This window comes from Aquila chrysaetos, chromosome 5, assembly GCF_900496995.4.
Source record: "Aquila chrysaetos chrysaetos chromosome 5, bAquChr1.4, whole genome shotgun sequence".
In the NCBI taxonomy this organism is placed as follows: Eukaryota; Metazoa; Chordata; class Aves; order Accipitriformes; family Accipitridae; genus Aquila; species Aquila chrysaetos.
Genome location: NC_044008.1, coordinates 48,479,023 through 48,502,056, shown reverse-complemented (window position 1 = coordinate 48,502,056; position 23,034 = coordinate 48,479,023). Strand labels below are relative to the sequence as shown.

Sequence of the window (23,034 nt, the reverse complement as noted above, 5' to 3'; positions counted from 1 at the left end):
CAGACTTGCAGTTTCCTTATTATTTGGGATCTTCTTTTTGTGATGTTTTGTAATTATAGCTAGCTAACCCCATGATTTTTTATTGCTTTACATAGGATGACTGCCTCTTAAAGGTTTGGTATCCTATGACTGGTTGGAAGTCATCTCTTCTGCCCCAAGAGAATGAAGAAAAGAAAAAATGCTCAGGGGTTGTCCACTTCTCATTTGTTTATTTGGCGCATCCTCGAGCAGTGACAGGATTTTCATGGCGTAACATTAGCAAGTACATGCCCAGGTTTGGAAGTTTTCTTTTTAAAAAAAACAAGCAAGCCTTTGACCAAGTATTTTTTAACACTCTGCTTGAAGTTTGGCCATCAAGAACACGATTAGATTTCTCTGCTTATACTTTCAAGAAACAAAACATATCAACATCTTCCCATAAGCTTCTGTATTACCTAGTGCAATAGTGATAGTCATGTTAACAGGTGAGATTTATTCTAAAATATGGTCTAAACTTCAGTGCCTTCTCAAGTTATGTGAGGAAACATGGATGTAAGGCTTTGTCTTCACCAAATGGTGCTATGACATTGGAAATAAAATGCTTGTTTAAATGATTAGCATTTAGTAAGCTATTTTCTGCACCTTGTTGTATATAGTGGTGTTTAATTAGCTGTTCAATTTCACTTTTCATTATTTAGTAAAATTTATGCATTCTTCACATGGCTCAGCAAGTCAGATAGTTTAGGCAGTTTCATAACTGCAGTTTTATAATAACTGTTGCATTTATCAAATAATAACCATTCCGTGTTCACATGCACTTTTGCCAATAATCTATGGGTTTATCAGCATGCCAAAAATCCCTACTGATATAAAACCTTTAGTTAGGGGAGAGGCAGAAATTTGGATGAAACAATAACTACTAAATACTTGTATAATCCTCTAATTTCTGCTGTGTCCATATAGCTAATTTAATTACATTGGGTAGTAACCATGATATGTCTATCATTAGGGGTTTGGTCTGTAATGTGTTACTCACATCATGTCTTGATGGCATCTGTCGGCTGTGGGCAGAGACGTTGTTACCAGAAGATACTCTTCTCGGTGAGCAGATCTGTGAAACCAGCACTTCCAGCATTAGCAGCACTATCTCTCAATCTGGAAAGCAAAAGGACAAAATACAGCATGCACTAGAGGTACAAGTAAATACTTACTTTGTGAACTTTTTATTTCAAGATTCTTAAAAAGTAAATATTTAAAGGATGTAGAACTCTAAGAATATGTATTATCTTATAAGTTCTTATAAGCATAACAGTCTGAATTATTTTGTATCAGTTTTTGAAGTCTGTTACTAAACAGTGAAGAAGTCGGAGACTTTGCAACTCTGCACCCAAGCTCCATGTTCTTAAAACTCAATCAACTTTTTCTACAGCTAACTAATAGTGACAGGAAGAGACAATGTTTAATGGAATAGTAAGTGATGGTTTCATTCTGATTGGGTCTGAAAGTCTGTCATTATAAAAACAGTGAAGGCAGTAAATAAACTCTTCTAATTTTTAGTTATCTGATTTAATAATTGCATTTCTAAAGGGTGGTATTATGGGGCTCTAAATTTCAGTGGCAGTCGTATCAAGTCTATTAAGTTTACAGTAAGAGAAAACCTCTCAATATAAAAACAAGAAAACAAAACAAAAAAAACCAACCACCCTACCACTCATTTGTAGACTATTACAATCAGACCAAGTTTTTACTTCTTACATATTATAACCATCAACAAATAGGGAGAGTGGAACCAAGTATGCTTTGCGCTGTTGAATCAGTTGTGCTCTACATGTGCTCTCAGCAATTTTCAGTGGCACAAAAATAATTCATTATAAAATTATATTGCAAAGGTTACTGCTTTTAGATTGTTGTAATATTGTTTATTGAACGTTACACAAAATAGTGTGTATTTTTTTGGTGCTGTTGAAGCAGATATTAAAGGAACTTTCAGAAGACTGTTAGAAGTGCTTTGCCTTTGGCCAGAACTGATGTACATAAGTGTTACTAATATCTGTTGAAATCTATTTAAAATAATCATTTTGAAATTAGTCTTCACTTCTTAGGTAGAAGGAAGTTAAAAAGCTTTAGGCTTTATATAAGTGTGAATTTTTACCTTACAGTTTTTTAGTATTCCTTAATTTATTTTTTATAACTCTTTCAGACAATTCACCATTTGAAAAATATGAGAAAAGGACAAAGGAGATCTTCAGTTCTTGTTACCCACCCAGATGTATTGCCAGATCAACAGGGTACTCATGAAGTTCAGCGTCACATTTCACATCATGCAAATGCACTTGGTCACTTCCATATAGCAGCAAGCATCAACCCTAATACAGGTGAAATACAACCATTTATTAAACTGTAACAATATATTTGTACAAAATGAAAAAAATAAAGGGGGCTGAGATGCATTCTTTGCTTTGCCTTATTGAATACAGGGAATTTGTAGGAAGACTGTTATTTCACAAGTCTGTTACTTGGCACAGAGTTTTGTAAGACAAATGAGGCTCAATTTATTCTGAATACCTTCAGCACTTTTAAAAGACAATTAAATTCATCTTTGCACATCAGAAAGGAAAAGAAACCTAAACTTGAAGTCGTCTTTGCGTTTCATTGTTGGGTTTTGGGAGGCAATGGTTTATGATGAATAGAGTATTTCCTTCCTACAGAATATGTAGTGAATGAAAAAAAGCTGTACCAGATTTTTTGGCAGGAAACCAGCTACTTTTTATAGATTAATGCAGAATATTTTAAACAAGGAGAAGATTAAAGAGCAATCATGTGCCTTACCTAAAATTTGTACATGAAATGACAACACTGCAACATATGAAACTGAACAATTAGAACTGTTGAGTATCATTTACCATTCACATAAGAACAATTTTCATGTAAATTTACTGATGTTAAAATATCTTTACATTTTTTTAATACAATTGCAGGTAGAAACTTGATCCATGTCTTACCTTTTCTAATCTTACAGGCACAAATTAAGTTCTACCTGAAATATGTTAAATATCTTAATTAAGAAATCTCTGTGTGTATATATAAATAAAAAGATGAGCAGTTTAATATATAGCTTTTTTATTTGTTTAAAAATCTCCACAGATATTCCATCAGTCTTGGCTGGAACAGCTTTTAATATAGATGAAGGAAATGGAGGCTTCGTTGTTCACTGGTTGAATAATAAAGAATTTAATTTTACATCCTCTATTGAAGTATTTATGCAGCATCTAAGAAAAATTTCTGAACAACAACTAGAACAAGATTTTGATGTTGAGGTTGAAGAAGAAGAAATGGAAGAAAAAGAGAGAGGATTACATATGAAATTAGATCATGGTTAGTAATATCAAGATATGTAGCACGAGAATTATTCTGAAGCACATTAATGCAATAACTAATGCAGTTATTTAGCACAAGAATTATAAGTGCTAACATTTTATCACTAAAATAAATAGACATTTACAGCTGAAATTTTGGCTGCTGTAATTGTAGGCATGAAAAATTCAATTATGTACGCTGTTGGAATGCAATAGTGATATACACAGTGAAAAAGAAAGGTAGCTTTTGTCTTTCATTTCCATTTTGGATATATTCCACTGAGCTATGAAATTATGACTAAGACCTGCTTTCTATTTACCTTACAATCTGATTGTCAGTAATGACAAACCAACTTATGGCAAGCTTTAAGGGTTGGACGTAGCTCCATTTTAATGCAACTGCACTGTTTCCAATACTGATAAGATTTACATCTTAAACCTTAGATCACCCGATGATCCCAAGTGTAGCTGTTCACAAAGGAATGGAGACACATATTTTGAAATCAATGAGGGAAAACTTATCCTACCAGAAGTACTTTACATTGGTGTGTGAGGGTCACTTGGCCAGTAAGAATGTGTAAAAATAAAAATCTGTCTACAGAAACTAGTAAGACCAAGTAATGATAGTAAACTGATGATTCATTGTGTCATTTATAATGCTTAGGTTCTTAAAATCTAGATTACTGATGCAGTAAAGTGTGTGATAATTATTACTGAACATGCACTACATACTAGTTCATCAATGATTATATACCATATATTTCATGATCACCTTCTAAATAAAAAAAAACCCACTACATTAATTTGGAACCAGCATTCATATGAAATGTGTGGTTTTGTATAGTTGCCCAGAATAATCTTAGGCAGGGAATTACTCTAAGTATCTGGATTTTTACGGTTGTATTTATTATTACTTGTATTGCATAGTTAGAAGCGATAGTCAAAAGGCCAGAGCCTCATATTTTTGTACAGACAGACCAAAGAAAAATGTTTCTACCCTCAATGTGCATGAATGTTCTTATCAGATAGTACTATTAGCAGATTAAAAAATATTGTGGTGTTTTGAGTAAAAACCGATAGGGAAATCTTTGCAATGGATAAAATGGTACATTTCTTTTCTGTTGCAGACTTGTCTATAGATAGAGAATCAGAGACAGGGACTGGTACAGGCTCTTCAGAACATGAAGATGGAGAAAGAGAGGGAAGCCCCAAAACATCTCTACTAGCAGGCCCACGCATGCCTCTTCCAACAGTTTTGTTAGATCGGAAAATTGAGTTGCTCCTAACTGAATGGAACAGAAATCCAGATATGCTTTTTACTATCCATCCTATTGATGGTACCTTTTTGGTGTGGCATGTGAAATATTTAGATGAATACACTCCAGGCATCTTTCAACAAGTTCAGGTATTGTATATTTGAAATTGTTTTATTATTTATGATCTTAATCAACAATCATTTTGTCCTTTCTTTTATATCTGAACATCAGTATGAATTTAATTTTAAGTACTTCCTGTGAAACAGCTATTTATTCAGACTTAAGCTGGGTTGTTATATTCTAATTTTTTTCTTTCTTTCTTTCTTTCTTTTTTTTTTTTTTTTTTTTTTTTAGGTTTCATTTTCTTCTAGGATTCCTGTTGCATTTCCATCAGGAGATGCTAGTTCCCTTAGCAAAAATATTATGATGTATGCTTGCCCTGTCTTTGTAAAAGATAACAGTAATGCTGTACATGAGAAGACAATGGACTTTCCAGATAATACTCTAGCAAATAAAGGACAAAGCTTTGCCCAGGACAGTGCAAATGTGAATATAATCTCTCCCCTAGTAATGATGATTTCCAAACATGTAGATGGCTCTCTCAATCAGTGGGCAGTTACTTTTGCTGATAAATCAGCTTTCACTACTGTGCTAACTGTATCACATAAATTTAGGTACTGTGGTCACCGTTTTCATCTCAATGATCTAGCTTGCCATTCTGTTTTACCATTACTGCTAACATCTTCTCATCATAATGCTCTATTAACTCCTGAATCAGACAGTTCCTGGGACTCTGACAGGATAAACAGAATAATGGATCCTATTAAACATGTGAAAGGTTCTTCTAGGCAGCAACTTAAAAATGCAGCAACCCGTACATTCCATGACCCAAATGCAATCTATAGTGAGCTGATTCTGTGGCGTGTAGACCCCATAGGACCTTTATCATACACTGGAGGAGTATCTGAACTGGCTCGAATTAACTCTCTTCATACATCCGCTTTCTCTAACGTAGCCTGGCTTCCAACGCTTATTCCCAGCTATTGCCTTGGTGAGTATACTTAGCATGTTTCCATATAGAGTTAATACTGAAAGTCACAGAATTAATTTGTTAAAATAAATTACTATTGTATTTGGAGTATATTTATATTCACTTTTCAGTAATTTCCTTGTATTATGCAAATTAAGCATTTTTATTTCATTTGAGGCTAAGCTACTTCAAAACGTTTCATCTTGTCTGAGTCTGTCTGTAGTTACTGTGCATCAGCTGACATTCAGTAACTTCTTTGTGTGAGTAAGCAATCATCACTCTCACAAACAACAAGATGATCCCTTTCCTCAGTGCTTTAGGCAGCTTCACTGAGTGTTCTCTGCATTGACATGGTATTAATAATGCAGATGTTCTGATGACTTAAGCATCTGGGTTGTTGGCCACATACAGCTGGAGGAGGCAGTGGGTTGAACAGAACTAGTTTTTGGAATGCTTGAACATCTGAATTATTGGGAAGGATTTTCAGCCAAAATTTACAGTATCAAAATCTTTTAACATGCTGGCTAAGAACTCTGCTTAGAAGATCCTGAAACAGTACCAAAATTCTTCAGGCCATCAGTGGCTTACAAAAGCCCGGTTAGAACACAGAGTATTTTTAAAGAAATAGACTACATTAACTTTACAGAACTGCAAACAATACTTTTTCAGAGGTCAGGCAGTACAACATCTAATGTGTAATGCCCTAGGACAATTCTTCAGTTTTTCTATTTAATTTTAGGGCTTTCTATTGCAGTTAGGAAAATTGTCTCTACAAATGTTGCTCTATTCAGCCACTCGGATACTTATTTTTGAATTATCATAAAGATGTTGTTGTAGTAGTTGTCATCTTTGTATACAGTACTAAAAATGTCGTTTGTGCTGTAGATGTAACATTAAATTTTATACTAATAATGCCAGGTTATTTTATTATGCTAAGGCCAGTCTGACCTTTTAAATGATTAAATGGGTGTCAAAGATGTTGTACAACCTCAAAAATCCTAAGTATGCTTAATAAATGCATAACATAGCTTTGATTTAAAATAAAATAAATCCATTTTCTCTCCTTACATAGTAACATTCTGTGATGTCTGAATCCCACAGAGTCTTCTAAACACAAATAACTAGCTGCTTCTCTCTCATAATGTAAGGGGAAAACGTATATCAGAATAGAAAACCTTGTGTCAAGCCTGTTCTGTATACTGTAAAGAAGCAAAAAAGACAGTCTGTTACAGTTTTTCATATATTATTCACTACTGCAGATATATTTCTCCCTCCACTTTTATATCTGCACTTTTAACTGGAGGGTAGAAGGAAATATTCATAGAGGTTAATATTACCCAAAGAGCCTAGAGACAGTAACCAAGGAAAAAAGGTATAGCTAATATAGCTTTTCTGAACAGTTTACCTTAGACTCCTACTCTGACAACCTAGGGATGCTAGAATTAGCACTTCCGAGCACCTCCTCAGAGGTGACAGTGAAGAGAACATAATCATTTTAAGGAACAGCAGCGTTCCCTTAGGTGTACTACATACTGGTTTTTGCATGTGTGAACGATGTTTGTAAACATATATGAATTCTGCTTAGATTATTCACTTTTATGAGGATTTTCAGTTACATAAATGAGCAGAAAGGGAGTTATTTCAAAGTTCAAGTACTGGTGGCTTAATGCACACATTTGCTTAGGTTTTTACTTCAGTACTTTATGAAAATTATATTAGAAACATACTCAGATATTGTGAAGTGGATTGTAATAGACTACCTGATACCATTTGACTGCCATTTTTTTCTCTAACTACGAAATTTTTGTGTTTTCTATTAGGTACATACTGCAATTCTGCTAGTGCTTGCTTTGTTGCATCCGATGGCAAAAACCTGAGACTCTATCAAGCCGTCGTAGATGCACGAAAACTTCTAGATGAATTATCTGACCCTGAATCATCTGTAAGTTTTATGTAGCAATGGTTTGAAAGTATTAAAATAAAACTAATTAAGGTAACTTTTTTTTTCCTCTCCAGTGGTTTGTCTTCACTTAGTTCTGTATAATTTTTATGCCATTCCATGTATAGGATCTTATGCATTATACCTTGCAGAATTACATTTTGCAGCTGTCTGTAAACATTAGCAGACAGAAATGCAGCTATTACTACTAAAAGTGGCTGGACTGAAACAAAATTTCCCTGACAAGTTTCCTCAGCCTGTAGCAGGTGGGGGGAAAGGAAAAATAGGATTTTTTTTTTTTTTTTTTCTTTGTCTTCTCAAAAGAGGGGAGTCAAGAGCAAGTAGGAAGGTGAAGACAGAAGAGCAAGACTTAGGTGTATCCACCTAAGTTACATTTATATATCAGGAAGGGCAGAGATGGTAGGATAGGAGGGAATCAGCAGGTTATTGCTAAGGGTAATATTAGCTCTTATTTTTTCTGTAATAAGCAATTTTTTCATCCTTTTTTAGCTTTCATTTCTGTGACTTTAAGCAAAGTAAAGCCTGACCTTGCACTGTTAACTGTATAAAGAAGCACATCTTTCCTTTTTTTCCATTCTTCTGTTATTTTATAAGCTATCCAGCAAGATAGAGCCTGTCACTATTCAGATCAGTCTGAGGAATCTGTTCTAGGAACCATGACTGTGAACATTCCAGCAAAAATCAATAGAGCCTTCAGTTTATATATAAGCTGTACTGATTTATTTTTTTTACATGTTGTGACAAAACCTGAAGCTTTAAAGAAAAGTGAAGAAGTGTATTTGAGTTTCTCATGGCACAGATACTAAGTTATGTTATGAAAGGATAAATCTTTAAATAAACAACATTTAGTTTCCATAAAAACTGGTGTGCTATCCCCATGAATAGCTGCAGACTCACAACAGTGCAAATGTCCTGATAAACACATTATTCATAATTGCCAAAACGACAACAGGAAGAAGTCTGTTACAGTTTACGCCAACAAGGAAAATCAAAGCATCAGTTTATTGTAAATGACTGCAATTTCCTTCTGTCTAAAGGAAAAATATACTAACTCTTCTCATTTTGCTCTGTTTCAGAAACTTATTGGGGAAGTGTTTAACATTGTGAGCCAACAGTCTACTGCTCGACCAGGATGCATTATTGAACTTGATGCAATAACAAACAAAGTAAGTAAATAGTTAACTCTTTAAGGGTATCACATAAAAGGTGTTTAATAGCTTTGTCTATTAATTAACCTAATCTGTTGAAAAAATTCTTTATGGTGATAATGACTGCCTTGAATTTTTGTGAATGTTTTTGTGAATGTTGAGATACCTTGAATGTTTTAGTCAGACAACTTTCTTTTAGCTGCTAGGAACTCAAAGCCCATTGTTAGTGTGTAACAGTATTTTCTAAGCATAAATCTTGATGAAAACAAAACTTAACTAAAGATTGGTATACAAACCATCATAATTTAAAGGAAAAAACCAACAATCCCCCACAAACAAAAAGATGAACAACATTAAAAAAAAAACCCAAACCTAAAAACTAGACCTAACTATTCAAAAATGTAGGAATCATAGCCATGTATGACTTCAGTTTTTTGGTCTGTCTTGTAAGACAAATTTTTATCTGTTAACTAATACAGCTATACATTTCAAACAATGAGGGGGTAGTATTATTACACCTTGTTCTTACTCACAGTTATTTTGATCATACGTGTTCCAGTGCTGTTTTCTGTTAGGAAGCAGCCTGTGGAAACAATGGTTTACCATTTCTTAATTAGACATCTGGATGTTTTTAACATATATAAGGACGTATTTCTCTGTCAATAAATTTTCCTGTCTTTTAAGTATTAATCACATAGGATCTTCAATTTTAAGTTCAGATTTACAAAATATTTTTCTAGAATTTTTATAGATGAGTGCAGGGAATACTCTTTTTCCATGTTTCTCTGGAAAAAGAGTGTGTTTTGCAACGTGAAAACTTTGCCATCACTGTCTTTGGCGGACGTGTTCTTCCTTGCCTGCAGGAAAGGATTTCACTGCTAGCAGCCTCCTTTGTAGAGAGGTGGAGGTACTGCAAAGAAATCTGTTGCTGTCAGGAAGGACAGCTGTTGAGATATCCAATTCATGCAATTCATTCCCTTTTTTTAGATTTCCCAAGCAGTTCACTGCAGACATGTCTTCCCACTGAAGAGGGATAAAAGTCTAGAGTTTTTGCCACTGTCATTTGTTCAGCACCTAAACAAGTAAAAACCAATCAGATACTAATTCATCTGTCAATAACTGTGGCAAAAATGTTATTACGTAATTTGTCTAGCATAGTAGGTATCAGTGTAATTATTTGAATATACAAACAGTAGGTTCTAGAATATGCTGTTCTTAATATAAGAGGAAATTGGTTAGTTTTCCTGATGCATTGAAATAATTTTCAACATTATAAAAGAAAATGACCCTCATCAGTAGCTAGATTGCACAAAAGAAATAATTGCATTAGTACAACATGTTGCTATACTGTTCTGGAAGCATAACTATTGCTTAATGTTTCAGTGTGGCTCAAACACACAATTGCTTCATGTCTTTCAAGAAGATTTCATTTTGGGATACAAACCACATAAGGAAGATGTGGAAGGGAAAGAAACTGAGATATTTTTCCAGCCGTCACAAGGTATAGCATAAAAATAACTACTATGAATGAAGTAGGTACCAAAAATGTTCTTAAAGAATACTGAAATCTAGCTGGCATATGCTAGTTTCCTTTTTAATGAGAATCTCTAGAATTCGGTATAATGGCTGTTTCATGTTTCTCGTATGAATTGTTGTTTACATATTAATGGTATTAAAGGTAATTTGCTTAGAGTGAAACATTTTAACTTATCTGGCAAAGTATTTTTCACAATGCTGTATATTATATGTAAAAAATGTGTACAAAATAAAACAGAAGTGTATTTTCTGCATCAATATGTTGTTCCAAGTGATAAGGTGAATATATCTGACTTCTGAGTTAATACAATAGAAAGTAACCGGGGAATTTGGTAGTAGACTTAAAACTTTAAAAGAAAAAGGAAGAAAGCAGGCAGGTGGAAAAGAGTTTTTACAATCTAGCAAAATAGTTCAGACTGACTGGGAGACCAAATATATCTAAAATTAGATTTGCCACTAATACTCAGGTTGTCTGTAAGTCAGTCTCTCTTGTTATTTTTGTAATTCTTCTGTAGCCACTAGCAAACAAAATGTTGATTAAAAATGTTATTAATGGTACTGTTTGAATATTTTGTTTAATAATCAAGCAATTTCTTTCAAAGAGGAAAACGGGTTTTTTAGTATCAATTTTTAGAGAGTATTCTGTTACTGAAAATTATTTATGTTGAACATAAACTTCATGATAGTGATAATAGGTTTAATTACAGGGTATCGTCCACCACCTTTCTCAGAAAAGTTCTACCTAGTAGTAATTGAAAAAGATAGTAATGGCTGCTCTGTTCTTCAGATGTGGCATCTTCATCTCAAATCTGTGCAAGCCTGTTTAGGTGAGTGAGTGACTATAATTTTCTTAGACAGACATTTCTTTCATATTATTTAAAGTAAAGCTTGGTGGTTTATTTTAAAACAAATTATGTCACCTTTGTCAAGCAGAAGCCTCAAAGTCAGGAATCTTTGAAATAATTTATCAATGCAATAGAAGCAGTAAGATTCTTTACAAATGTCGGTTGCATTCTATACCAATAGCAATATAAAAATTAGTTGATAGGGTGAGTAATGTACTTAAGCACTGGATTCTTTATTTTAAACTATCAGTATTTCAGAATGTTACGGGTATCTTAAAATGAATAGTCACAGCATGCAATAAAACTAACGCAGCCTGCACACGCCATATAATTTAATATGTGGCTTAAGCACTGCTAAAAAAATAAATCTGGTTATAGGACATTCATGCCTTGTCCTTACTTATAAACAATTTTAACACTTTTGGCAATTTTTTTTCATATAGCAAAACCAACTGAAGCTACTTCATCAGAGAATAAGCTTAGTGTACCTGAGCAAAAGACTGTGGATTCTTCTCCGGATGTATCACCTGGCATAAGTCCCATTCCACGATCTTCATCAATTGCTAATCTTCAGACTGCTAGTAAACTCATTCTGAGCTCCAGACTTGTGTATAGCCAACCTCTGGATCTTCCTGTTGGTGTAGAAGTAATAAGAGCAACTCCATCAGCAGGTGAATTTAACATTTTTTTTTCTATCCAGTTGGTCCACTAATTTTACCTCCTAGTTTATATTTCTAGGATTTTATCTCCTCAGCCTATCACATTCTGATTTACTGATACAGGGAATGCAGGACTAAAGAGGCTCTCTCAAATCATTATGACGTTGTCATGTTGCTCTTTCACAAATGTATCAAGTCCCCACTGGAAAGCTGTTCCTGACACTTAATGCTCTAGTAGTTGGAAACTTAACTTCTATCCCTTATTTATTAATGAACAATTTATACCTGCTTGTTCATCGGCCAGCATTAATGTGTTGGGTATATAGTGCTTTTTTTACCTGATGCACTTACACCTTCTTTGTCTTTTTATGTCTTTCCTATCTTAGGAACCCTCTTAGGTTTCATTTTTGTAGGCTATATGAACTTAATATTAACCTCCTTAATCTCACCTGATTAAGGCTTTGTATTCCTGTCATTATTCTACCAACCCTACTCTGAATTAGTTCAGTTCCAGCTTATCTTCTTTGAATAGTGACCAGAAATGCAGATGATTAGTAATGTTCAAGCTGCAAGACTGTTACCAGTCTCAATACATTTGCCCTACCCAACTCCAAATTAGAAAAATAATACCAGGTTGTAAAGCGCTCTGTCAGTAGTTAGACAGTGTTATGTCTGCCTTTTTCATATAGGCATTCTACTTTGTATTACTAAAACTAAATATGTTTGTTCTAACTTCAGGTCACCTGAGTTCTTCATCAATATACCCAGTCTGCCTTGCACCTTATTTGATAGTAACATCATGTTCAGACAACAGAGTGCGGTTCTGGAGATGTACTGTAGAGACAGACCTAAACAGCAAAAATGAAGAAAGGGAAACATATCATTGGAGAAAATGGCCTTTAATGAATGATGAAGGAGAAGACAACAGCAGTACAGTGAGCATAGTAGGGAGGCCAGTTGCCGTTAGCTGTTCTTACACAGGACGTCTTGCAGTAGCATACAAACAACCCATACAGCATAATGGTTTTGTGTCCAAAGAATTTTCCATGCATGTTTGTATACTTGAATGTGAGTCTACAGGAGGATCAGAATGGGTTTTGGAACAGACAATTCATCTGGATGATTTAGTTAAGGTTGGAAGTGTACTTGATTCGAGGGTCAGTGTAGATAGTAATTTATTTGTTTACAGTAAATCAGATGCTTTTTTGAATAAAGACAAATACCTGGTGCCCAGTATCAAGCATTTGGTGCATTTGGACTGGGTATCAAAAGAAGATGGTTCACATATATTGACAGTTGGAGTTGGTGCCAACATCTTCATGTACGGAAGACTTTCAGGAATTGTAACAGATCAAACTAGCAGCAAAGAGGGAGTAGCTGTCATTACTTTACCACTAGGTGGTAGCATAAAACAAGGTATAAAGTCAAAGTGGGTGTTGCTTAGATCAATTGATTTGGTATCATCTGTAGATGGCACTCCTTCACTGCCTGTTTCTCTGTCCTGGGTGAGAGATGGTATACTGGTAGTGGGAATGGACTGTGAAATGCATGTTTATGCCCAGTGGAAACATGCTGTCAAATTTGGTGACGGAGAAAGTGATGTTTTTACTACTGAAGACTCAACAACACAAGATCCACTCAAAACAAGCTTGATAGTGAAGAAGACCAGTGTAATTGATGGGGCAGGTATTGTGGATGATGTTTTTGGCACTCCAACTGTAATTCAGGATGGTGGCCTTTTTGAAGCTGCTCATGTTCTTTCACCTACTCTACCCCAGTATCATCCAACCCAGTTATTAGAACTTATGGATCTGGGTAAAGTTCGCCGAGCCAAAGCCATTCTATCGCATTTAGTTAAATGTATTGCAGGAGAAGTTGCAATAGTTAAAGACACAGAAGCTGGAGAAGGAACTGGTCCTAAACGCCATCTTTCTCGCACCATTAGTGTAAGCGGTAGTACTGCAAAGGATACCATCACAGCTGGAAAAGATGGTACTCGAGACTACACAGAGATAGACTCAATTCCCCCACTGCCACTGTATGCACTGCTTGCTGCAGATCAAGATGCCACTTATGTTTCTGAAGAAACTTCTAAAATACCTCAGGGCTCTGAAGATCATGCTAAGAGAAAAACAGAGGATCAGTACTCGGATCTATTCCAGATTCAGCCTGTTACAACTGAAGACTTCATTGATTTTGAGCCTGAAAAGAGGGAGAGTAAATCAAAAGTTATTAATCTGTCACAGTATGGTCCAACTTACTTTGGTCGAGAACATGCTAGTGTCCTTTCAAGCCATCTGATGCACTCAAGTCTGCCAGGCCTCACTCGACTGGAGCAGATGTTCCTTGTAGCTTTGGCAGACACTGTGGCCACGACAAGCACTGAACTAGATGAGAACAGAGATAAGAATTACTCAGGTTAGTAACTGACATATTACTGAATTAACATTCGTTTTCTTCTCAGCAAAGGTAAACTTAGTCCTTGGGTATTTTGGGATAACAAAGCTGAAAGCTAGCATTGGTTATTCAGATTAGATGCAGAAAGAAAGAAAGACACTTAAATATGAATCAGAATCATAGAATCATTTAGGTTGGAAAAGACCTTCAAGATCATCGAGTCCAACCATTAACCAAGCCCATGTCCTGAAGTACCCTGTCCACTCGCTTTTTGAATACCTCCAGGGATGGTGACTCAACCACTTCCCTGGGCAGCCCGTTCCAATGTTTGACAACCCTCTCAGTAAAAAATTTTTTCCTAATACCTAACCTAAATCTCCCTTGCCTCAACTTGAGGCCATTTCCTCTTGTCCTATCTCCAGCCACCTGACAGAAGAGACCAACACCCACCTCACTACAACCCCCTTTCAGGTAGTTGTAGAGAGCAATACGGTCTCCCCTCAGCCTCCTCTTTTCTAGACTGAACAGCCCCAGTTCCCCCAGCCACTCCTCATAAGACTTGTGCTCCAGGCCCCTCACCAACTTGGTTGCCCTCCTCTGAACACGCTCCAGCAACTCCATGTCTTTCCTGTAGTGAGGGGCCCAAAACTGAACACAGCACTCAAGGTGTGGCCTCACCAGTGCTGAGTACAGGGGAACAACCACCTCCCTGTTCCTGCTGGCCACACTATTTCTGATGCAGGCCAGGATGCGATTGGCCTTCTTGGCCACCTGGGCACACTGCTGGCTCATATTCAGCCGGCTGTCAACCAGCACCCCCAGGTCCTTTTTGGCTGGGCAGCTTTCCAGCCACTCTTCCCCAAGCCTGTAGCGCTGCATGGGGTTGTTGTGACCAAAGTGCAGGAACTGGCACTTGGCCTTGTTGAACTTCATACGATTGGCCTCAGCCCATCGATCCAGCCTGTCCAGATCTCTCTGTAGAGCCTCCCTACCCTCAAGCAGATCGACCCTGCCTCCCAACTTAGTGTCGTCTGCAAAATCTCTACTTATCTTTCATACATAATAAATAACTTGTAGTTCAGGTTCTCAGCAAGTTTAGAAACATACATTTCTCACATACTGCATATGGTAAGTTGTATATATGCCCCTTGTGGTCACCTGCATGTTGAAAAGTCAGTATTTTATATTTCACAGGAAGAGATACCTTAGATGAATGTGGCTTACGATATTTGTTGGCTATGCGCTTGCACACCTGCCTTCTGACATCACTCCCACCTCTGTATCGAGTTCAGCTGCTTCACCAAGGTAATTCTTAGGGCGAAGTATTGCTTTCATTTGATCCACTTGAGTTGACAGGATCTGGTTATTTTTGATCTATAATATTATGATATTTCTATTATCTGCATATTCATTTTAGATTATATCTATTCCACTAACACCCTTATCTTGCAAAGGCTTAGTATAGGCTTCCCTACATGCACTGAATAGCAAAAAAAGTATAGCTGTAGAACAGAAGAAAGATTCTGCCCCATTCAGTTTGAGGAATGAATAAGTTCCTCAACCAGATGACATACAGATTTTATATATATTTCATTGTTTCTGCTGGATGAATGAAAATATTGCTTTACATAAGCACGGCTATATCTTACCTTAAAGATTATTTTACTGTTTTCATGACAGCAGGTTGTGAAATACAGGAAAGAAAAGCAGGTACCACCTAAACAGCAGAGAGAAAGCTTTCTGGCCCAGAATGGGTCTGCCTCTGTGATAACAGAATATTTTTCCTTCAGTCTTTCGCCATATAACTCTAGTACAAATACGAATGCGGTTCTGAAAAATGATGGAAGAAGCACTGAGGAGAGGACATCCCTAGTGAGCAAAAAGATATTTCAGCTGTTCCTTTAGCAGCTCTACTTCCTGTTGAGGGAAACAGTCTCTCTCAGATCTACCTAACTCTTGGGTTGGTGATCCCACTTTGCATCTCTGACATATTCCATTTGCTTATTAACAAGTCTTAATCTTCTGAATTTTATTATGTTATTGTTTAGGCCTATCTACTTGCCATTTTGCATGGGCTTTTCATTCTGAGGCTGAGGAGGAGTTGATCAATATGATTCCTGCTATCCAGAAGGGAGACCCACAGTGGTCTGAATTAAGAGCTATGGGTATTGGTTGGTGGGTCAGGAATATCAACACACTCCGAAGGTGCATTGAGAAGGTACTTCTTATTGCTTACAAATGATAGTTACATGCTGTTATCTCAACAGATATCCATGGTGACTTGTATATAGCAGATTCCTTTGTACTCCAGCCCAGCCAGGAGACTGTATAACTAGGTTTTTTTATGCCAACTGATGTTGGTAGTCCTGGCTTACAAATTTCATTATTCAATAGTAAGATATAATACAACTGATCTAGGGAAAAGCCATTTCTGAAGCACCTAATTTCTCCCCCCCATACTTTACGGTATGTTAAAGGTCATATTAAGTACTCTATTTTGAGAATAACCTTGTGTTCAGATAGATGAGACAGTATATATCTGTAGATTAAACAGGGAATTATGCTTTGAGTTCAGTAGTGGGTTTTATTTAAGAAATAAATATATCTAAAAATATTAGTCAATAAAAACTATATAAAGGGTCTTTTTGCAAATTTTCTATTTTTTATAATGGAGTACTATAGAACATAGATCTGAACTGCAAATAAATGCAGGTTTTACTCTTCTGAAGAGTCACAAAATCACTGTTTCACAGAAATATGCACCTATATTATGTAAAACCAAAATAACACCAAATCTCATTTGCAGGCAGAGTATTCTTATGGGAGGTCTAATAATGGATAAAATGCAATATCATTTTGGATAATATCTAAAACTGTTTCCCATAGCTACCAATGAGATTTAAATCCTTGCTTTAATAAGAATTTCAGCTTTCTTGTAACTTGAAGTTTGGTGGATTTGAATAATTACTAGCTTTAGCTTTGTATTACAACAAATAATGCAATCTCTGAAATGGTCTGTGGCAGAGAAATACTTACTAGTTTACTGAATTTCCAAGTCATCTGTTGTAAAAATACTTTTAAAAAATTTACAGGATACTCAAAAGAACCCAGGAGCAAACTTAATTATCCTAGTACTCCAAATCAAATGCAATTACATCTCTGAGTCCTATACAAAAACTAGTGTTCATTAAAAAAAATACTTGTATTAGCTTAAGTATATGGAAATAATGGATTGCGAGAGGAATTTCACCTAATAGCATGAGTTACTGTAACATTTTTAAAGAGAAGATTTTTATTTGCACATTTGTAATGTCCCACTGTGGTTGAGAGGGGTTACTATCTGCAGTGCTGCTGTTTTTCTGACTCTTAAGAACATTTACAGTGTAATGAGAGCTGTCACATATGAATAAAATGTTCTGACAGAAATTATTGTTGCTTTGTAGAAATAATACAGTCACCTAGATCATCCTCCCTGACAGAGAACATATGTTATTTAGCTAAAAGCAGCCTTTATATTTTCAGTAATAATAGTAGGTTTTGTTTACTACAGGTTGCAAAAGCTTCATTCCAGAGGAACAATGATGCCTTAGATGCTGCACTCTTTTACCTTGCTATGAAGAAAAAGGCAGTGGTGTGGGGTCTGTTTAGGTAAGTTCTGCTAACTGTAAGTTTGATTAAATCTTAATTGAACCAGCAATGCAAAGCAGAATTTATTCAAGATTAGAGTTTAATTTAAAGTGATGTTGTTTGAGTGATTGTATGCTAAGGTTATATAATAAGTAGATGTACACATTGCATTTCTTTATGCAGGTCCCAGCATGATGAAAAGATGACTGCCTTTTTCAGCCACAACTTCAGTGAAGATAGATGGCGCAAAGCTGCTTTAAAAAATGCTTTTGCTTTGTTGGGAAAACAACGCTTTGAACAATCAGCTGCATTTTTCTTGCTAGCAGGTTCACTGAAAGATGCTATAGAGGTATCTACTTTTGCGAAATTAAGATTCAGTTTCTAATTTGACCTATGTAACTGCATCCTTACAAGCTATTCTCTGCTGATGTTTTCACAAATTGTGACAGCACAAATGGTATGGTATGTCCACACATGATCCCCTTGTGCCCTGCAGACATAGCATTTACCTCCGCACTACTGTGAAAAGCAGCTTGGAAGCTGATCTGAAGGCCAGAATAATTGTTCAGATAGATCAGTCCTCAGTGGAAGCACTCTTGGGAATACCAGTCATGACCCTTCTGGCAAAACTTTCTGTCTGATCAGCACAGTTAAGCTGTAGCACTCTGCTCAGCCTCCAGCTATTCTGCATGACCTATTGTTACAACTTTAAGTAAAAAAAGTAGTCAGAGTTCTCTTCTGAAGCAGCCCTAGGATCCCTTTTTAGTGGAGCTGTGATGTTGCCTGCCACAAGGGAGGCGAGAGCTGTAAGCAGGATCATAACCTAAGCAGTACCTCTCAGAAGAGAATGGGAATTAGAGAACCTTTAGTTATCCTGCCTATTTACATGCAGTATGTTTGTCTTCACCTGAGAATGTAAAGAATTTTCCTCAGAGGTTAATTCTGCAGATGAGACAGTGTGAAGAATATCTTACTATTAACATTAAAGTTGGAAGTTATGTTTATTCTACTAGGTAGAATAAAAATAAACATCTTTACTTCTGCCATATTAATTTTTGACATGCTGATGTACTGCTATGCATATGATAATTCCTGAAATAGAAGAAAGTACATTTCTTTCCAAATATGGAAGAAAATATGTTACTTAGATATATATCACTTACCACATTTTTGACCCAAAGAACAGATATGATGAGAAAAAATTATCTGTTCTGTAAACATATATTCCTATTCCCTTCACTGTTATTTTAAAGAACTACCTTTCCCTCATAAAGCAATCTTTTCCCCACTTCTTATCGTAGGTGTGCCTTGAGAAAATGGAAGACATCCAGTTGGCTATGGTTATTGCTCGTTTATATGAATCAGAGTTTGAAACCTCTGTCACATACACCTCCATTCTTTATGAAAAGATTCTGGGTTGCCATAAGGATGGAACTGGGTTCAGCTGTACTAAATTGCATCCTGATCCATTTCTGAGAAGCATTGCATACTGGATAATGAAAGATTACACTAGAGCACTGGACACATTATTGGAACAAACACCTAAAGATGATGATGAAAACCCAGGTAAGGGAAAAACGTTAGCCTGATGGGACAAACTTATTAAGACAAAGTAGAGAAGGAGAAATAGTTTCTGTGTATGTATGCAGTCCCTGCCATTATGCTGAAATCATTAAATGGCTTCTGTACTGGCCCACTCAATTTCTACTCCTTAAAAAAAAAAAAAAAAAAAAAAAATCCAATTTATTCTAAGGACTTGTCTCCAACCCCCAATACCAAACTTAGTTCTGCTGTCAGATAAGCTCAGGAGGGCCGCCTTTGTTGGGTACTTCCCTATAATACCTCTCTACTGAATGCTGGCTAGTCTTTATTCCAGTGGACTTAAAGTCTCATTCTTCCTTCTAGGAATTAGCAGTGTTCTATAGCAGGATTTCCTATCCTGTCTCTTCTGAGACTAATGTTAAGTGACAGGTGGCTACATAGGTTTCTGTGGCATATTTCCTCCCTTGGGGAAATCTCTACCTGGCTGATTACCTCAGCTTTTTTTAGGCTTAGCTGAGTGGAGTATAACAGTGAGGCAAATGAGAGAATTCAGTATCTTTCTACTCATCCAGCTCATACCTTTAATCTTTTTGGGGGGAATAAGTAATTCTTTAATTTTGCTTTGGCAGCTAGACCCAAAACTGTCTTTGTTATTGTGTTTTGATAAATCTCTGTAATGCAGGAAATACTGCAAAACAGAATAATACCATTTTAAAGCTATTTTCAATAGATGTCATATCTGTTTAATTCCTTAGTTATTGTCAAGTCATGCAATCCTGTGGTATTCAGTTTTTACAATTATCTTCGGACCCACCCTTTGCTCATCCGAAGATACTTCAGCTCACCAGAAGGGACTTTGGCTACCTTAGGTCTAAAAACTGAGAAAAGCTTTGTTGATAAAATTAATCTTATAGAAAGGAAATTATTCTTCACTACTGCAAATGCTCATTTTAAAGTGGGCTGCCCTGTACTAGCTCTTGAAGTCCTTTCCAAAATTCCAAAAGTAAGAAAAAAGTCTACTGTAGCTGCAGAGAAAGATCCATCTAGTCCTCCAATACAGGCTGGTGTTTCAGATTCCAAAGCCGTAAGGGATGGTGCTGGAAGTGGTGATCTAGACTGGTCAAAGCCAGTTTCAACTTCCTTTGCTTTGGAGAACACTGTTGAATCTTCAGCACAATTTGACTGGAGTCAGCCAGCAGTAAAATTTGATGATGAGCCCCTTACTCTTGATTGGGGTGAAGACAAAAATGGGTCAGACGAAGAGGACAAGGATGTTGGTATAATGATGAAAAATTCAAAATCTGATTCTAAGAATGGAGAAGATGAGAGAAACTCAGACACCAACATCCCACAAACACCACATGGGGAGATTTCTGATGCAGGAGACACTGAGGTTGATGTTATTGCTGAACAATTGAAGTTCAGAGCCTGTTTGAAGATCCTTATGACTGAACTGAGGACTTTGGCTACAGGTTATGAAGTAGATGGAGGAAAGCTCAGATTTCAGCTGTACAACTGGCTTGAAAAAGAGATTGCAGCTATGCATGAAATATGCAACCATGACACAGGGGCCAAAGACTATTGTAAAACATATACCAAAGTAAATGGGGATCTACTTGATCACGATGATATTATGGATAAGCCAGACATTGGTTCGTATGAACGGCACCAGATAGAAAGACGTAGGTTACAAGCAAAACGAGAACATGCTGAAAGACGAAAGTGGTGGCTGCAGAAGAACCAAGCTCTTCTAAGAGTTTTTCTAAGTTATTGTAGTCTTCATGGGGCACAAGGTGGTGGTTTAGCATCTGTAAGAATGGAGCTGAAGTTCTTGCTGCAAGAGTCACAGCAGGTAAAACAAATTCAACTAATTTCTATTCACAAGTGTGAACAGTTCTGGACTGTCACTTTTGTCAAATACTTAAGTTTGTGCCTAGATAGATACTTCTTATGTTCTGCAAGTCTTACGGCCAAGATCATTTTAATGTTCTTGGAGAAAGAACTTGGTATTTAAGCGTGCTGCTTTTCTACATCCTGATTATTTGGTTCTTAAGAATCTGTATATGACATTGAGGATTAGGCTACCTATAATTATGGAATATAAATGTTGCTGTTTATACTATAGCTGCAGCATTATATGTGTGTTTTAATAAAATTATAATTTTGATCACAATATTCTGGGTACCTATGTAATAAATTAAATTCACAGTTGCTGAAATATGACAAAATCTCATTCCCTGCACCTCTGCAAATCATGCAAGGGAGCTACAAGGAACGGGGTCTTAGCTGCAAGGCTCAACAAGTAATACCAAGTCAGACAGGGTAGTGCTCCCTTTTACTATATTATGACATTTTCTACATTTATTTCATACAAAAAGAAGTATTTTCCAGCAAATGTAAATGACTAACCTGAGCTACAGCAGATAATCTGATACTGGGCAAGTCATTTAACTTGCTCTAGTCCTCGATTTTTCACATTTCAAATAGGAGCAGTAGACAACTGTTTTGGTGGTACTAGGCTTAGCACAATCTTTTAAGAATAAAAAAAAAAAAAAAAAAAAAAAGTTTGTTTCCACTTGAGGAACTCGGATTAGTGCAAATTTGACTTCTGTTATAAAACTCAGACCAGTGAGTATTATGTCAACTTATGCTACTGCAAGTGCATTTTTAGTTAGTGTTTCTTAATAGACAATCCCAACACTTCCTAATGAACTACATAAAAAAGCTTTCCCTGCACTAAACTGAAAAGAGTTCCAGGAAACTTGGCTATCAGGTCTGATCCATATTATTATAGTAAAGAACTTACTTTTGACATCAGTCACAATAAAATCTTGTCTGTACTGTGTAGACAGCAGTGGAAGAGGATAAATAACCCTGGAAAAACATTTAAGATGTAAAATTATCATTTTTTTAAACTTTTTTCTGAAAGCAATAATTTTAAATACAATCTTTTCTTTTAAACAGGAAACTACTGTAAAACAACTTCAGTCTCCACTTCCATTACCCACAACGCTACCGTTGCTTTCTGCAAGCATAGCATCCACAAAAACTGTGATAGCTAATCCTGTGCTGTATTTAAACAACCACATCCATGATATTCTTTACACTATTGTGCAGATGAAATCGCCACCACATCCTAATATTGAAGATGTCAAGGTAATGAAAAGCTTTCAGGAAATGCTAAATCATTTTTTATAAAATGGGGAGCGAGCATGCGAAAAATAAAATGTGGTGTTTGAGTTAACTTTTCAACACTTACCCTTTCACAATACTGACCTTCTCCCTTAAGTCTAGTGACTGAAAACGCTAGTTAACCACTTGATTTCTGACATCTTTTTGAATCCGCTTAGTTCCCTTTCATCCAAATTCTGGTCATTCTCAGGGAACTATTCCAAGTGTGAATGTTTGCTAAAACACTGAATTCGTGGCTCTTAAAACAACACGATCATGTAAGTTAACTAATTATTATCATTCTAGTCAAATCCTGTAGGGAGATTAATGAAAGTAGAGATTGGGAGACTGTAAGTTACCATATAACCTTCTATTAAGATAGATATTGTAAACCTTACTCAGGCGTGAATTTCCTCAAGTGTACTGGTTTTTAAGGAATTGTGGTGAATTACTTTATCTGACTCCATATTCAGGAGTGAATAACTTCTGTTCAGATTCAGTAAATAGGGTTGGGGGGGGAGCGGGGAA

The 23,034-nt window shown here is 36.1% G+C and overlaps 1 protein-coding gene across 11 annotated transcripts in view; it reads left to right on the top strand.

The window, feature by feature from the left end:
• Positions 1 to 23,034, top strand: part of DMXL2 (Dmx like 2) — a 56,509-nt gene that overhangs the window by 15,432 nt on the left and 18,043 nt on the right. For 10 of the 11 annotated variants that reach the window (XR_003923460.2, XM_030014916.2, XM_041123773.1 and 7 more), the window contains exons 7-25: positions 96 to 274; positions 989 to 1,172; positions 2,180 to 2,354; positions 3,124 to 3,354; positions 4,463 to 4,740; positions 4,946 to 5,642; positions 7,442 to 7,563; positions 8,658 to 8,747; positions 10,113 to 10,230; positions 10,973 to 11,092; positions 11,554 to 11,781; positions 12,508 to 14,187; positions 15,361 to 15,471; positions 16,215 to 16,384; positions 17,717 to 17,814; positions 17,977 to 18,142; positions 19,095 to 19,359; positions 20,091 to 21,187; positions 22,300 to 22,491. Coding sequence is in view for 10 of the 11 variants with exons in the window: in XM_030014916.2 (XP_029870776.1) it covers positions 96 to 274; positions 989 to 1,172; positions 2,180 to 2,354; positions 3,124 to 3,354; positions 4,463 to 4,740; positions 4,946 to 5,642; positions 7,442 to 7,563; positions 8,658 to 8,747; positions 10,113 to 10,230; positions 10,973 to 11,092; positions 11,554 to 11,781; positions 12,508 to 14,187; positions 15,361 to 15,471; positions 16,215 to 16,384; positions 17,717 to 17,814; positions 17,977 to 18,142; positions 19,095 to 19,359; positions 20,091 to 21,187; positions 22,300 to 22,491 (6,201 nt within the window). In the remaining variant the exon portion in view is untranslated. The remainder of the gene's footprint in view (positions 1 to 95; positions 275 to 988; positions 1,173 to 2,179; positions 2,355 to 3,123; positions 3,355 to 4,462; positions 4,741 to 4,945; positions 5,643 to 7,441; positions 7,564 to 8,657; positions 8,748 to 10,112; positions 10,231 to 10,972; positions 11,093 to 11,553; positions 11,782 to 12,507; positions 14,188 to 15,360; positions 15,472 to 16,214; positions 16,385 to 17,716; positions 17,815 to 17,976; positions 18,143 to 19,094; positions 19,360 to 20,090; positions 21,188 to 22,299; positions 22,492 to 23,034) is intronic. The other variant, XM_041123775.1, reaches the window with a different exon arrangement.